Genomic DNA, 18,342 nt, shown 5'->3' with positions numbered 1-18,342 from the left:
AACAAAAGTTATAGAATCCGAACACTCATTCAACCATGAGTCCAACAATACCAAATTTACCAAATTTCAAGGCCAAATCGTCACTCAAATCACCAAATTTAACTCTCCAATCCCTAGCCCAAAACTCTCAAAATTCCTCCTTAAAAACACATAAACTAGGTGGGAAATTCAACGGGTAATCAATGTTATTGAACAAAATTGACCAAAAGTGGCTTACCTAAGAAATCACTCGAAACCCCTCTCAAAAATCACATTAATCCGAGCTTGCAATGTCCAAAATGATTAAAAATCTCGCAACCCTTGAATTTATATTCTGCCCAGTGCTTTCGTACCTGCGGGGCAAAACTCCGCACCTGCAGAATCGCTTATGTGATAAAATTCCCGCTTCTGTTAAAATTCACTTGATTCCACAAGGTTCGCACCTACGCTCCAAGATCCGCACCTGCGGAAGTGCTTCTGCGACCATCCGTCTGCTGCTGCAAAGATATCTTCATTTCCTCATTATGCGCATCTGTGGAGCCTTGCTCGCATCTGCGGGCTCGCATCTGCGGAGCATCCCTCGCACTTGCGACACACCCTAGGCCAGCCCCAGCTCTTCTTTTGTGCCACATCCGCTGCACCGGTGGCGTTGCACCTGCGACTAATCCCCTCGTAGGTGCGATCACACCCGAAGGCCAAAAATCTCAGCAATGCTTCAAGTCCAACTTTTGATCCGTTAACCATATGGAATCCACCCGAGGCCCCCAAGACTTAAACAAAACATACCAACAAGTCCTAAAATATGATACGAACTTAGTCGAGGCCTCAAATTACATCAAACAACATCAAAAGGATGAATCGCACCCCAATTCATGCCTAATGAAAACTAATGAATCCCAACTTCTACAATCGTTGCCAAAACCTATCAAATCAACTCCGATTGACCCCAAATTTTGCACATAAGTCATAAAGGATACAATGGACCTATTCCAGCTTCTGAAATCAAATTAACCACAAAGTCAACTCTCGGTCAAAACTCTCAGCTCTGCAACTTCTAATATTTCCAACTTTCGCCATTTGAAGTAAAAATCACCAACAGACCTCCAAATCACTATCCGGACATACTCCTAAGTCAAAAATTACCCTATGGAGCTATTGGAACCGTCAAAATTCTATTCCGAAGAAATTTACACATAAGTCAACCCCGATCTCACGTCTCGAAACCTAACAAAAGTTATAGAATCCGAACACTCATTCAACCATGAGTCCAACAATACCAAATTTACCAAATTTCAAGGCCAAATCGTCACTCAAATCACCAAATTTAACTCTCCAATCCCTAGCCCAAAACTCTCAAAATTCCTCCTTAAAAACACATAAACTAGGAGGGAAATTCAACGGGTAATCAATGTTATTGAACAAAATTGACCAAAAGTGGCTTACCTAAGAAATCACTTGAAACCCCTCTCAAAAATCACATTAATCCGAGCTTGCAATGTCCAAAATGATTAAAAATCTCGCAACCCTTGAATTTATATTCTGCCCAGTGCTTTCGCACCTGCGGGGCAAAACTCCGCACCTGCAGAATCGCTTATGTGATAAAATTCCCGCTTCTGTTAAAATTCACTTGATTCCACAAGGTTCGCACCTGCGCTCCAAGATCCGCACCTGCGGAAGTGCTTCTGCGACCATCCGTCTGCTGGTGCAAAGATAGCTTCATTTCCTCTTTATGCGCATCTGCGGAGCCTTGCTCGCATCTGCGGGCTCGCGGATACGGAGCATCCCTCGCACCTGCGACACACCCTAGGCCAGCCCCAGCTCTTCTTTTGTGCCACATCCGCTGCACCGGCGGCATTGCACCTGTGACTAATCCCCTCGTAGGTGCGATCACACCAGAAGGCCAAAAATCTCAGCAATGCTTCAAGTCCAACTTTTGATCCGTTAACCATATGGAATCCACCCGAGGCCCCCAAGACTTAAACCAAACATACCAACAAGTCCTAAAATATGATACGAACTTAGTCGAGGCCTCAAATTACATCAAACAACATCAAAAGGATGAATCGCACCCCAATTCATGCCTAATGAAAACTAGTGAATTCCAACTTCTACAATCGTTGCCAAAACCTATCAAATCAACTCCGATTGACCCCAAATTTTGCACATAAGTCATAAAGGATACAATGGACCTATTCCAACTTCTGAAATCAAATTAACCACAAAGTCAACTCTCTGTCAAAACTCTCAGCTCTGCAACTTCTAATATTTCCAACTTTCGCCATTTGAAGTCAAAATCACCAACAAACCTCCAAATCACTATCCGGACATACTCCTAAGTCAAAAATTACCCTATGGAGCTATTGGAACCGTCAAAAATCTATTCCGAAGAAATTTACACATAAGTCAACCCTGATCTCACGTCTCGAAACCTAATAAAAGTTATAGAATCCGAACACTCATTCAACCACGAGTCCAACAATACCAAATTTACCAAATTTCAAGGCCAAATCGTCACTCAAATCACCAAATTTAACTCTCCAATCCCTAGCCCAAAACTCTCAAAATTCCTCCTTAAAAACACATAAACTAGGTGGAAAATTCAACGGGTAATCAATGTTATTGAACAAAATTGACCAAAAGTGGCTTACCTAAGAAATCACTTGAAACCCCTCTCAAAAATCACATTAATCCGAGCTTGCAATGTCCAAAATGATTAAAAATCTCGCAACCCTTGAATTTATATTCTGCCCAGTGCTTTCGCACCTGCGGGGCAAAACTCCGCACCTGCAGAATCGCTTATGTGATAAAATTCCCGCTTCTGTTAAAATTCACTTGATTCCACAGGGTTCGCACCTGCGCTCCAAGATCCGCACCTACGGAAGTGCTTCTGCGACCAGCCGTCTGCTGGTGCAAAGATAGCTTCATTTCCTCATTATGCGCATCTGCGGAGCCTTGCTCGCATCTGCGGGCTCGCAGATACGGAGCATCCCTCGCACCTGCGACACACCCTAGGCCAGCCCCAGCTCTTCTTTTGTGCCACATCCGCTGCACCGGCGGCATTGCACCTGCGACTAATCCCCTCGTAGGTGCGATCACACCAGAAGGCCAAAAATCTCAGCAATGCTTCAAGTCCAACTTTTGATCCGTTAACCATATGGAATCCACCCGAGGCCCCCAAGACTTAAACCAAACATACCAACAAGTCCTAAAATATGATACGAACTTAGTCGAGGCCTCAAATTACATCAAACAACATCAAAAGGATGAATCGCACCCCAATTCATGCCTAATGAAAACTAATGAATTCCAACTTCTACAATCGTTGCCAAAACCTATCAAATCAACTCCGATTGACCCCAAATTTTGCACATAAGTCATAAAGGATACAATGGACCTATTCCAACTTCTGAAATCAAATTAACCACAAAGTTAACTCTCGGTCAAAACTCTCAGCTCTGCAACTTCTAATATTTCCAACTTTCGCCATTTGAAGTCAAAATCACCAACAGACCTCCAATTCACTATCCGGACATACTCCTAAGTCAAAAATTACCCTATGGAGCTATTGGAACCGTCAAAATTCTATTCCGAAGAAATTTACACATAAGTCAACCCCGATCTCACGTCTCGAAACCTAACAAAAGTTATAGAATCCGAACACTCATTCAACCATGAGTCCAACAATAACAAATTTACCAAATTTTGAGGCCAAATCGTCACTCAAATCACCAAATTTAACTCTCCAATCCCTAGCCCAAAACTCTCAAAATTCCTCCTTAAAAACACATAAACTAGGTGGGAAATTCAACGGGTAATCAATGTTATTGAACAAAATTGACCAAAAGTGGCTTACCTAAGAAATCACTCGAAACCCCTCTCAAAAATCACATTAATCCGAGCTTGCAATGTCCAAAATGATTAAAAATCTCGCAACCCTTGAATTTATATTCTGCCCAGTGCTTTCGTACCTGCGGGGCAAAACTCCGCACCTGCAGAATCACTTATGTGATAAAATTCCCGCTTCTGTTAAAATTCACTTGATTCCACAAGGTTCGCACCTACGCTCCAAGATCAGCACCTGCGGAAGTGCTTCTGCGACCATCCGTCTGCTGCTGCAAAGATATCTTCATTTCCTCATTATGCGCATCTGTGGAGCCTTGCTCGCATCTGCGGGCTCGCAGATGCGGAGCATCCCTCGCACTTGCGACACACCCTAGGCCAGCCCCAGCTCTTCTTTTGTGCCACATCCGCTGCACCGGTGGCGTTGCACCTGCGACTAATCCCCTCGTAGGTGCGATCACACCCGAAGGCCAAAAATCTCAGCAATGCTTCAAGTCCAACTTTTGATCCGTTAACCATATGGAATCCACCCGAGGCCCCCAAGACTTAAACCAAACATACCAACAAGTCCTAAAATATGATACGAACTTAGTCGAGGCCTCAAATCACATCAAACAACATCAAAAGGATGAATCGCACCCCAATTCATGCCTAATGAAAACTAATAAATTCCAACTTTTACAATCGTTGCCAAAACCTATCCAATCAACTCCGATTGACCCAATATTTTGCACATAAGTCATAAAGGATACAATGGACCTATTCCAACTTCTGAAATCAAATTAACCACAAAGTCAACTCTCGGTCAAAACTCTCAGCTCTCCAACTTCTAATATTTCCAACTTTCGCCATTTGAAGTCAAAATCACCAACAGACGTCCAAATCACTATCCGGTCATACTCCTAAGTCAAAAATTACCCTATGGAGCTATTGGAACCATCAAAATTCTATTCCGAAGAAATTTACACATAAGTCAACATCCGATCAACCCTATCAACTTAGGCTTCCAGCGTTGGGACTAAGTGTCCCAATCCATTTCAAAACATCCCCGGAATCAAACCAATCACCCTGGCAAGTCACATAACATCAATTGAGCATAGAATAAGTAGTGGGGGAATGGGGGCTACGACACACAAAACGACCGGCCGAGTCGTTACATCCTTCCCCTCTTAAACAAATGTTTGTCCACGAACGAGTCTAGAAGTATACATGGAGTCTCAAATAGGCATGGATATCTGCTCTGCATCGCCCGCTCGGTCTCCCAAGTAGCCTCCTTGACTGGGTGACTTCTGCACCGCACCTTCACTAAAGCTATGTTCTTTGACCTTAACTTTCGAACCTGCCGATTTAAAATGGCCACCGGCTCCACATCATAAGTCAAATCAACATCCAACTGAACCGTGCTGAAGTTCAAAACATGAGACGGATCGCCGACATACTTCCGGAGCATGGAAATATAAAACACTAGATGAACACTCGTCAGACTAGGCGGCAATGCAAGCGTATAAGTCACCTCTCCAATCCGCTCAAGCACCTCAAATGGGCCAATGTACCGAGGGCTCAACTGGCCCTTCTTCCCAAACCTCATAACACCCTTCATAGGTGAAACTCTGAGTAGTACCTTCTCCCCCACCATGTAAGTAATATCACGAACCTTTCGATTGGCGTAACTCTTCTATCTAGACTGCGCCGTGCGGAGTCGATGCTGAAGCAACTTAACCTTGTCCAAACCATGCACTATTGGGTTGCGCGATTTTGCACGAGCTCTTTGTGATAATGGGGCTAGCATCAACTTAATGCCTTTTGCTATTTACAAGTAAGCGGGGTTAAGTATGCCGAGGCCTACAAGTATGAGGTTGCAAATGGCCGACCATTCAATAAAAAGACCGGTGGGAATTATTGATGATGTTCTTGTGAAAGTGGGGAAGTTCCTCCAGCCTGCCGACTTTGTTATCCTTGATTGTGCTGTTGATAAAGAAATCCCTATCATCTTGGGGAGACTATTCCTTGCTACTAGAAGAGCACTTATGGACTCGGAACTGTTGATACCTAATTTTTTCCTCATATTTAAAAAAAAATATATATATATATATATATACTTTCAAAATAGCATAAACTTATTATTTACACCAACATGTATCCAATTTCTTGCTGTATTTTATTACATAAATATCCAATAATTACCCTTCAAATTATTTTTATGATGATTTAATCATCCAAACTTATTATTTACACCAACATGTATGTTTTATAATATTCTAATTCATTTTTCTATAATTGCATTTGTATTTTTAGGCTAATTGCACGTTTTTGTAATAATGGCCTATATTCATGTATAATTACATTACTTGTGTCAAAATAACTTTTTATATTAATGTTAAGATATTATTTCCCATCATTTTAGTGCACAAATAATATTTTTTATTATTTATTAATTACTTTTGTAAATTATTTTTTTTGATAAATATTGGGTATTTAAACAACAGCCCATTTTAAAACCAATTTCGAACCAAATAAATGGCCCAAAACCCTCAAACATCTAGCCCAAATACCCCAGCCCAAACCAAATGACCCACTAATCCAAAACCCGGTCGGTGCCCTATCTCCATGACCCGCCCGTTCTAACTTTTAATCTTGGCTGTTGATCTCTTAAGATCAACGGCCCTTATTCACCCTTCCCTTTAATTAACCTAACCCCCAAACCCTAACCTATTATCCCCTAACCCGCTGCCCTCACACTCTCTCAATCTCCCCTTCTCTCTCTCAAGAACCCTTAACCGTGCCCCCCCCCCCAAATCCTTCTCCTAATCCTACTAAATATGGGATTCGACTACCATTTCTTGCCATATCTGACCCCTTTTTGGTACTGGTTGTTTTCTTATGGTATTACCTAAGTTCTTGCCTAAACATGGAAATCAAATCTCTTCCAAAATCGAACCAAAATGTTTCAAATCTCTGATTTTGAACGCTATTCTGTCTATATATGTTCTATGCTACAATGTGAGTCCGATTTTATGTTTAGATTCTGTTGATTTACACTTTCCCTAAAACTAGGGTTTACATATTTCTCTCTTAAATTGATTTTTAGATTGATTTGCATGTTTATTTTCCTTGTTTGTTGCTTAATTTACTCTGTTTCCTTGATTATTGCTCGATCGTTTCACTACTATATAAACCCCTCCCCCATTCCCTTTTGGACAGGCTTCGAATCACAAACTCTCACTAAAAAGCTAAAGATCTTCACTCTGTTGTTCGCTTATTCTCTTGTTCTACTTTGGCTCTTGGCCGGCTGAAAGCCAAGGCCACCAGATTTCTAATTTTTCGATCTTCCTTGGGTGCGAGCATTGCCCTGGGTTCCTCGAAGCCCTTGGGAACTTGACGCATCTAAGATCCTAAGTTATACTGTTGTGTTTACGTTCAAAGTGTTGTAGAGTCCATTCTTGCTTGTTTTGTCTACTTGTCAATCAGTAACTGGTGAGTTCTTCAGCCTTTGCAATATTCATTCTCTTGTGTTCATGATTTGCATATTCACATCTATGAAATTTCATAACCCAATGTGTTTCTAGACTATCTCTATGTGCAACTCTGCTAGTATCGAATCTGTTTGTGATATGAACCTCTCTAGCATCTGCTTATGCCTAAACTGCCAGTTCTGAAATGTGTTTATGTTTAACTGGAACAATTTAGATTGTGTGAAGTCGTTTAGCTTAATATATTGGTACTTTGAGTGTCTACATTGGTTATATGACATCATTTTATTTTCTGCCTTGTCCTGGATTTCTATAGTGATTGATTTGTATCTGTGATATGCACCAATCCATGTTAAAACCTTCATTCTAGCTATGATTTGCTCCTATGATCATTTTATCACTTAGTATATCCTTACCCTTCCTAACTCTGCCCTCCCTAGCAACTAGTTGGAACCTTTTAGAATGGCTTCCCAACTTGAGTTTCCCTCATGACATTTGACTCTGTTTTGCCTTATTGCTATGAGTTGGTTTGTTTAACTTTTGGTGTGCAACATAATTTTACCCTTAGGTTTGAACCTGTTAGGTTAATGTTCTATTGTTTGTCTTACTGGCCTAATGCACCTTTGCTTATTAGTTTGCAATCCCAGAAGTCATAATTCCCCCCTTGCTTCCTACAAATTTTCTCTGCCCTGATATGCTAAGTGTGGACTTATGATATCAACCTGTCTTTTAAGTTTGTTTACCCTCTTTGCTGATATGTTCATTGTGTGATCACCTCTGCAATGCCTATTTCAAAAAATGCAAATGAACTTCTTCAAATTCTACTAGTTGATTACTATTTTTCATTCTCATTGGTTATTTACCCTATTCTGAAACTATAATTCTCGGCCGGCTGAAAGCCAAGGCCACTAAAGCTTTCTCTATTAACCTCTCTAGTGTGAGCACTGCTCGGGGTCCATTTTGAGACCCTTGTGAACTCTGACACACTAGGACCTGAGGTTTTTTGGTCACTTTCTTTACTACTCAGCTCTGTCCCTCTTTATGTCTGTTGAATGTGCAAATTGATTTGTGTAAGTGATTGGTTTCTGGATCCTATGATCAAACCATGGCTGTTTGGTTTGGTTTGAGTTCTCCTATGGTTTCTGGGCTATGTTGAGATCTGTGTGTGCTAAAAGGTGGAGAAAGAGCTTAGTTGAAGGCCTGACAGTGCTGGGTATCTCTTTGGGCCTGTCTTGGGCCTATTGTTATTACTTGTACCACTTTGTAATTTATTCATTATTTGGTCTGTAATAACAATTGGGGTAATATTGAAATTGGGAAATGGGTATCTCCTAAAACTTGCATGAAAAGGGTAGAAAGCATACTCATAGGATTTGTGTGATACATTTTCTTTCCGACCTGTTATATTTAAATCTCTTTGTGCACTATTAGAGATCATGTTATTAGGGCAATCACACACTCACATAACTGGTGTACTGTCAAAGTATGAGTGCTCTATTTATTCCCATGTCTACTGCTATGTGTTGCTAGATAGCATGTCTATAGGAAATAATTGCTAACAACTGTTCTTTAATCCGCACCATGTTCATTAGATACCATGCCTATATGATTTTAACTAATTAATTCGCTTCGTTCATCTAGACAACATGCCTATAAGAGCTAAAGGTATAAAATCAGTTCCAATCATCAATCTCTAGAAATCATGCCCATAAGACATCACTGCTTGCTTTTCAAACGCTGTTTCATTGCTCATCCACGCAATTATTAGGAAGCATAGGCAATTTTGAGCATTTCCAATAAGTTTCACTATCTGTGCAAACCATTTAGGGATCATGCCTATAGGTCTATTAACTTATAATCTGTAATAAGCGACTTAGCAGCAGCAGGTATCCACAACTGGTAATTTAGAAATCATAGGTCTAAAATAGCATGCATATCTGAATTAGATCATCTAGAAGCTATGTCTATAGGGCTTAACGACTTCAATCTCCCTCAATTCTGAAACTGCCTAATACCCTACATAAAAATCTGTCTGCGTGCCTTTATTGTCTAATCGCGGAGGCTAACTTGAGCCTTTAATTGTATTTAATTGCAGTCCTATCTGTTTTGAACTGTCACCTAGTTTTAACATTTTCTGAGCAGCCTAAGTCAAGTCTAGAACCACCCAAAATAGAGGTCCAAATGCCTCCTGGACCATAACTTAAAGAATCAACTAGTGCGCTTTAGGTAATAACTTAAAGATAGTAATCGGGTGGCTGGAGATGATAGTCTATGCCCGCTGAATAATACGAGTAACACCCCATCTCGAGTGAGTTACGAAGTATTATTTATGTTGCACGGGGTGATCCTTTAGGCTAAAAAACTTAGGAACCCCCAATCTTATTCTTGTTTATCTTTGAATCAAGTGTTCGTATTTACTCAAAGTCTTTTAATAAATTTCCCAAATTTCTTGTTTTCCTCTGTCTTCGTTTATCTGACTAATTCATATAATTCATGTTCGCCCGGGACCCACAGTTGTGGACCTCGAAGAGTGCCTAACACCTTCTCCTCGAGGTGATTTTGAGCCCTTACCTAATCTTTGGTGATGCAAACTAGTTTAACCCGAGTCATATGCAAATAGGTGCCCTAACGCACCTTAAACCATTAGGTGGCGACTCTCCTCTTTTAATACTTCCTTAAAAGAGTTGTCACATGTCGAAATCCGATTTCGCGAGAAAAGGAGCGCGACAGCATGGCGACTCTGCTGGGGATATACACTTAGGCTCTTACCATAATGAAGTTGGCTTATGTGGATTAGTTTTCTATGTTATAAACGCACATTCTTTTTCCATCTTTATTTGTTAGATTTGCTATAACACGCACATCCCTTTCCCGTTCACCTTTACTTGTCTAAAACGGTTATAATATGTACGACCCTTCCCTTCTCCATCTTTATGTGCTTAAATTTGTTATAACTTACACATCCCTTTCCATATCCGCCCTTAGTTGCTCTAACTGCTATTTATTAGCTATATCATATCTCTCCTACCCCTACTCCCTTGCTCACTTTATTATATTCCTTATGTTCCACGAACTAACTTCTTCTTTTGTCTTTCTTTTTATGTCCTTTATGTTTTATCTTAATACTGCGTTTATTGCTTTCACATATTTATCATGCAAATACTTGGCAATGTGTTATTATCTTTGCATAAAGTATGCTCCACATCATATTCCACTCGTGCCTAACTAATACCATAGCAGCACTTAATGAGTGTCTGCGCTCTTTCAAAAATTACCCTTTTAATTTGGAAAGGCTTATTTGCGGTAAAACTAGTCGATCAGCGGTGCAGTCGCGGTTCCGTGCCTTTCCCTCTCAAGTTGTCCACTTGAGGGTACCGGTCTAGACCCTTCTAGAAATCTCACTCCAATATCAACTGTGCATGCATCATGTCAAACCTAGTACGGATTAGGACATTGTCCACGTGATAATCCACTAAGATAAGCCTTGTCCAAAGTCCGACAGAATTTCCATAATATCAGTGGACACCATCACATTATGTGCATTACTTGGAGAAAACATGCCGATATGTTGATCATTAATGTGTAAATAGTCAAACCCAGAGGGGAAGGTGCTAACTCTATTTGTTTTGCAGAAAATGAGGCACGAAGTTCCCAGGTTCGGCATGGTTCAAAACATCCCACCTTTGTTGCTTGATTGGTGGAAGAACCTCTCACCTAGTGACCAGAATCATGTAAAAAGGGTCCTCCGAAATTTACCTTCCTTATTGGACATCCGGCCAAATAACACATTGATTGAGGCCGCCACTATGTTTTGGGATGAGAAAAGAGCTATCTTCCGCTTTGGTAATGTAGAGATAACCCCTCTCTTAGAGGAAATAGGAGGCTTCGCTAGGCTTCCATGGGATAGTTCGGGTTTATTAGTAGCAGAAAATCGCACTCCCTGCGGTTTTTTTGAAAATGATGGGTTTCAAGAAGAATGATGAATTACTTTGTCTGAAGGAGTCATACATACCATTTGAATTCCTTTATGAACGTTATGGGCATAGTAAGTCATATCGCCTTCACCGTGATGAACTTGCCATTACTTCTTTGTGTTAATTGTCTGTTTCTTGGGGTTGCTTATATTTTCGATGAAAGGGGGAAGGATCCACACTCGTTTAGCCATGGTCGCTAGGACTCTAATGGAAGGAATTGAAGGACAAACTTACACTATCATCCCCATGATCTTGGCCGAAATGTACCGAGCTCTAGATTGATGCAAGCAGGGGTATGGGCATTTCGAGGGCTGTAATCTGTTGCTACAGGTTTGGTTATTAGAACATTTCCAGAGAGGTGACTATCCTCAGGAACTTCTGCGACGACCATTGAATGACTACATAGCCTACCATCATCCAAAAAGAATGACATTTATCACAGATAAGTTCGCGCAACCTGGAAATGCTGTGAGCTGGGTGCGTTTCCTCAGCAATTTGACTGATGAAAGGGTATATTGGATATTCGAATGGTTCCCTAGCAGCGAGTTCATTATCAGGTCAAGAGAAATCACTCATTTAGTGCTGATCGGGTTAAGAGGAATCTATCCTTGTGCTCCTATAAGAGTAATGAGGCAAGCGGGAAGAAAGCAGGTTATACCTCGGGTTTCCAACATGGTCCAGTATAAAGCAGACTTTAAAGGGAACATCATTCCTTTCAAGTTTGAGGCGCAACATATATGGAATCAAAAGGTCGTTGTAGAGAAAGACACTATCGAGCCAGACAGGTACCATGCCGGCCATGTATACTTCTACCCGTCGTGGTTGGTTGATGATATAGCGGGAGATGTCAAACTAGGGATTAATCTGGAAAATAGGGTTATCAATGACGCTGCTGAAGCACAAGTCAAGTATAAGATTATGTGGGTAATTGGTTAATTATTGGATAATGGGATATTACCTAAATTATTGGATAAAGGTTAAAATTCCCCAACGTGGCATCCTACCCTTCAAACTAATGACTCTTAAATCAAATTGAAAGGTGGAAAATTAATGTTATGTGGCTAAGCCACCACATGAAGTGGGCCCACGCCTATTCAAACACATTTCTTCATTACGTGTTGCAACATACTTAGAAATTGTGACCATTTTGCTTCACTTTGTCTTTCAGATTTTCAAGTGATCCAAATATAGTGCTCTTTCCATTACAAAGACAGATTAGAATATATCAAAAGAACACATAACATATTCCTACTACAATACCAAATTACACACGATGGAGCACTTGGTAGGCATCTGGTTTTTGCTATTGTTGTGATTGAATTTAGTCGTTCCCTATTTCGATCTCGCCGTAACGTGTTTCATCGCAAAAGACAATGTTAAAGGGATTGTCTAGAGAATCAGTTCAGGTATGTTAAGGCTATTCCTTCTTTCCTTTTGGCATGATCCAAATAATACAATGAAACGAGCAAAATACGCAACTTTAATAAATGACTCTATTCATAGAAATACTAGGGGTGTCTATATTCTTGATTCCCCATGTGAATTATTATTATATCTTCTGTTCATGGGTCTCAAGAAAATACGTATTTGATAAAGTTTATCCGAAAGGTATATTGATTTTTATGACATTCCGAGAAATCTTATTAACGTAATTCTTATGTATTTCATGCATTTATACATGTACATTGACCCATGAACAGATGGCATTATATACGCGTATATTATAAGTATATGGGATATGAGAAAAGGTTATGGCGTTATATACGCACCACCACCTGATCAGCTGGTATACATTGATGATTTTCCCACAGTGGCCGAAATGATATGATGGGATGCCTTCAGAGGCTTGATGATGTTATGAACGCATATACCTATGCATGGTATGACATTTATACGCATATGCATGACATTATAAAAATAAAATAATTCACGGAGCTATGCAGACGTGCATGTCGAGTCTTTTACTCCATGTTTCTCTCATGTCTATTATTTACTAATTTTCATTCCTTATATACTCGGTACATTATTTGTACTGACGTCCCTTTCGCCTGGGGACGCTGCGTTTCATGCCCGCATGTCTCGATAGACAGGTCGAGAGTCCTCCAAGTAGGCGATCAGCTCAGCCGAAGATGTTGGTGCACTCCATTTGCTCTAGAGTTGCTTGTTTGGTCAGTATGATTTAGATGTGTATTGTTTGGTATGGCGGGGCTCTGTACCAACCTTTATGACAATTATGTATTCTTAGAGGCTTGTAGACAGATGTCAAGTATATGAAAGGTTGTATGGCCTTGTCGGCCTATGTTCAATGTACGAGTGATCAGTTTTTGTGTCTTATAGGCCAGTATGTCATATGTATAAGTTTATTCCCTCATGCTTTACTCCGATTCATTTACCTATGATGGAATGATACGAAAGATACGTTATGTTGGTACTCGGTTGAGTAACGTACTGGGTTCCCGTCGCGGCCCACCGGTTTGGGTCGTGACATTAGCTTTATTTCTGTGTGCAAAAGTGTTTGATTGTATCCCCTGTACATATTTGTGAGTTGGGAATTTTCTTTGTTGTGAGCACGCATGAATTGAAAGATCTAGTAGAAGTCAGGTTCTTGAAGTAGGTTACAAGTGCACTTAGCTGTGGGTAGCATTCTGTCATTTTGCGTAAGGCTCGAAGTTTACAAGTTGATTGGTCAAATTGCTAGATGATCGTTGTCTTCCACGAAGGGTGAATAAAAGAAGTTGCATGCTTGTTAGCTAACGGTCAGCACCATCTACAGTCATTGCTGTTTTGTGGTCTGTCAAAAATAGAGTAGTGTATGATAGGATGATCTTGTTTTAGTTGCTTGAGGACAAGCAAAAGTCTAAGTTGGGGGTGTTGATGTGCCGTAGAATTTCGTAAGTTAATCGACGTAAGTTCGGGAATGAGATTGTTTTGAGATTATAAGTATTACGCTATTTCAAATAAGTGATAAGTAAATTCGTGAAGGTGAGAGGGTAAGCGAATCGAAGAAAATGAGTTTCGTCGAAGTTTGACATTTTGAGATAAAATATGGTCTAAGCTATAATACCCAGTATTTATGGACTAGTGTCATACAAGGTACCACATGACCATGATGGTATGATACATAAAGTGTGTTAAAAATGAGTAGTATTTTAAGTAATTTGAGATAATTCTTAATTATGTGGGTAATTGGTTAATTATTGGATTAGTGAGGGATTAATAAGTTGATTAAGGAATTGGGGAGTAATTAATTAAGATCTTGGATAAAGCCTAAAAGGCCCCAACATGGCAGCAAGTCAAATGGGGTGATAAGTGACTCTTTGGATTGCATACTATGTGGCATATTTAAAAAAATGATTGGCGAAGTCATCCACAAGAATGGGGCCCACAACCCCCAATTTTAAGAAACTTTCCCATCATTAAGAGTGAGATGCTTATGCTTGATAAGCTAACAGATGGAATCTCAAAACAAGGAGTTTATATGAAATCTTCAACAAAAGTAACGAATGAAGCTCAACAATTGGTATGAAACTGCAGCAACGTGAAATCACGATTCTAAGGGAGTACGGTACAATCATTCTCAAGAATATCATATGGATATTTCCTAATTCGATCCACCATTACGTGTTCTTCACAAAAGACGCGTGTTAGAGGGATTGTCAAGAGAATCGGTTCGGTATGTTAAGGCTATCCCTTCTTTCTTTTTGGCATGATCTAAATGATACAAACGAAACAAGCAAAATATGCAACTTTCATAAATGACTCTATTCATAGAAATACTAGGGGTGTCTATATTCTTGAGTCCCCATATGTCTTATTATTATATCTTCTGTTCATGGGTCTCAGAAAAATATGTAGTTGATAAAGTTATCTGAAAGGCATATTGATCTTATGACATTCCGAGAAATCTTATTAACGCACACTTCTTATGCATTTCATGCATTTATACATATATTGACCCATGACCAGATGGCGTTATATACGCGTATATTATATGCATATGGGATATGGAAAAAAGTTATGGCGTTATATATTATGCACCACCACCTAATCAGCTGGTATACATTGATGATTTACCCACAGTGGTCGAAATGATATGATGGGATGCCCTCAGAGGCTTGATGATGTTATGAACGCATATGCCTATGCATGATATGAGATTTATACGCATACGCATGACATTATAAATATTAAATGATTCATAGAGTTATTCAGACATACATGTCGAGTCTGTTACTCCATGTTCCTCTCATGTCTATTATTTACTAATTTTCATTCCTTACATACTCGGTACATTATTTGTACTGACGTCCCTTTTGCCCGAGGACATTGCGTTTCATGCTCGCAGGTCCCGATAGACAGGTTGAGAGTCCTCCAAGTGGGCTATCAGCTCAGCGGAAGGTGTTGGTGCGCTCCATTTGCTCCGGAGTTGTTTATTTGGTCAGTATGATTTGGTCATGTATTAGTATGGCGGGGCCCTGTCCCGACCTTTATGGTGTTTATCTACCCTTAGAGGCTTGTAGATATATGTCATGTATGTGAAAGATTGTATGGCCTTGTCGGCCTATGTTCAGTGTACGAGTGATCATTTGGTCTTATAGGCCCGTATGTCGTATGTATAAGTTTGTATTACATGATGGGTCGTCCAATGCTGAGTAGTCCCTCATGTTTTATTCTACTTATCTCACGACAGCCTCTTCGGCTCATTTACCTGTGATAGTTTGATACGAAAGACACGTTACGTTAGTACTCGATTGAGTAAGGTACCGGGTGTCCATCGCGGCCCATCGGTTTGGGTCGTGACATGCTCACTGAAAGCCAAACAGAGAAAGTGAATATTGTGGAAGATGTGCAACCAATGTCAGATGGGGACTATGATGAAGCAAATTATGTCAACAATTCACAATGAGGATATCAAAGACCACCCTACCAAGGTTCCAAACAACCACACCAATGGAGATCTAACCCGCAAGGTCAAGGTAACCAATAATGGAGAAACGACCAAGGTAGTCCAAATCAAGGAAATTGGAGTAATAACAACAACAACTTCTCAAATCAGAGTTCAAACCTCTATGTTCCACCAAAGGGGCAATAGTCTAACTCTCCACATTGGAAGGAGTGTTCTTCAAGTGATTCCAAGTTGGAAAGCATGCTTGAAAGAGTATTGCAAAATCAAGAGAGATCCAACACTTCAATGAAAAATATGACCAAGCTTGTGGGTTCTCACACCGCATCTATTCAAAAGTTGGAGATGAAAATGAGGGATTTATCAAGAGAATAGAATCCGAAGCAAAAAGGCATGCTCCCAAGTGATACTATTGCAAATCCAAAAGGTCGTAGGAGTGGCCCAACTTCTCATTGCATGGCCATTACAACTCAAAGTGGGAAACTACTTCAAGGATAGAATGAACAAGTGGTTGAAGTGGAAGATTCTGAACAAGAAGTAGAGGGACAAGTTGCGGTGCCAAATGTTGTTGAATTGGAAAGACCTTGAAAGCTCAAGAAGTGAACCTTGAAGAGGTTAGGAAAAGGTAATAGAGGCACCAAAACCTCTAGCACCAATTCCTAGATCTCTTCCTCCTTTCCCCCAAAGACTATCTAGAAGGGTTGATGATAGCAAACTCGAGAAGTTCTCTGACATCCTAAAGCAATTATCGGGGAATATTCCATTTGTGGAAGCATTTCAACAGATGTCGGGTTTTGCTAAGTACTTGAAGGACTTGATCACTAAAAATAAAACCACCAAGAATGAAGTGGTGAATGTCCTTCACCGGGTTAGTTCCATCATTGCAACAACTGTCATCCAAAAGAAAGAGGACCCGGGAGCCTTCACCATTCCATGCACCATTGGATTGAGTGACTTTTCACGAGCCCTTTGTGATAATGGGGCTAGCATTAACTTAATGCCTCTTGCTATCTACAATCAAGTGGGATTGGGAATTCTTAGGCCTATAAGTATGAGGTTGAAAATGGCCGACCGTTCAATAAAGCGACCGGTGGGAATAGTTGATGATGTGCTTGTGAAAGTGGGGAAATTTCTCCTCCTCGCTGACTTTGTTTTTCTCGATTGTGCTGTTAATAAAGAGATCCCTATCATCTTGGGGAGACAATTCCTTACTACCGGGAGAGCACTCATGGACTCAGAACGAAATGAGATTATGTTCCAGGTTTATGACGAAGAAGTTACCTTCCAAGCAAGTACGGGTATGAAATTGCCACATGTATACGGGAGTATCTAAATCATTGATGTTGTTGATGCGGTATAGGATGCCATCGAGGTGAAGATGGAAGAGGAATGCCTTGGTGAGGAATTGGCGGATATTTTGGTGATATTTGATGGTGAGGACATGGAAGGATATGTGGAATCGGGGAATGCATTGGAAGGGCTTGGTTCATACACTTATGCACCAAAGAATCTTTCTCTTGACTTAGAGAATAGAGTCACTCCTCCCGCTAAGCCTTCAATTATCGAGCCGCCACAACTTGATCTCAAGCCAATTCCGCAACACTTAAGGTATAAATTTCTTGGGTCTAATGAAACTCTACCCGTAATTGTTTCTTCTTTGTTGAATGATGTGCAGGTTGAACACTTATTGGATACCTTGAGAGAGCATAGGCAAGCCATTGGTTGGACTATAGCGGATATCCGAGGGATTCCCGCCGGAATTTGTGAGCACAAGATACAACTAGAGGAAGAGAGCAAACCTAATGTGGAGCACCAAAGGAGGTTAAATCCTTCCATGCAAGAGGTGATGAAGAAAGAAATCATAAAATGGTTGGATGCCGAGGTTGTCTACCCCATTACCGATAGTCCTTGGGTGAGTCCGGTGCAATATGTGCAAAAGGGGGCATGACTGTGATTCAAAATGACAAAAATAAACTGATCCCAACGAGGACGGTAACCGGGTGGGGAGTTTTTATGGACTACCAGAAGCTCAATAGTGCTACTTGCAAAGTCCATTTCCCTATGCTTTTTATTGTTCAAATGCTTGATCGGCTAGCGGGAAGGTCATTTTATTGCTTCTTGGATGGTTAATCCGGCTACAACCAAATCAACATAGCCTTAGAGGACCGGGAGAAGA

The 18,342-nt window shown here is 40.5% G+C and overlaps 1 protein-coding gene across 1 annotated transcript; it reads left to right on the top strand.

Annotated features, from left to right (window-relative positions):
• Window positions 1-16,950: 16,950 nt before the first annotated feature.
• On the top strand, window positions 16,951-18,114 carry LOC138895878 (uncharacterized). Its single transcript, XM_070180623.1, has 2 exons — window positions 16,951-17,427; window positions 17,527-18,114. The coding sequence occupies exons 1-2, from the start codon at window positions 16,951-16,953 to the stop codon at window positions 18,112-18,114; spliced, it is 1,065 nt and encodes a 354-aa protein (XP_070036724.1).
• Window positions 18,115-18,342: the final 228 nt, after the last annotated feature.

Source organism: Nicotiana tomentosiformis, chromosome 7 (assembly GCF_000390325.3).
Source record: "Nicotiana tomentosiformis chromosome 7, ASM39032v3, whole genome shotgun sequence".
NCBI lineage: Eukaryota > Viridiplantae > Streptophyta > Magnoliopsida > Solanales > Solanaceae > Nicotiana > Nicotiana tomentosiformis.
This window is presented reverse-complemented; position numbering and strand designations above follow the sequence as displayed.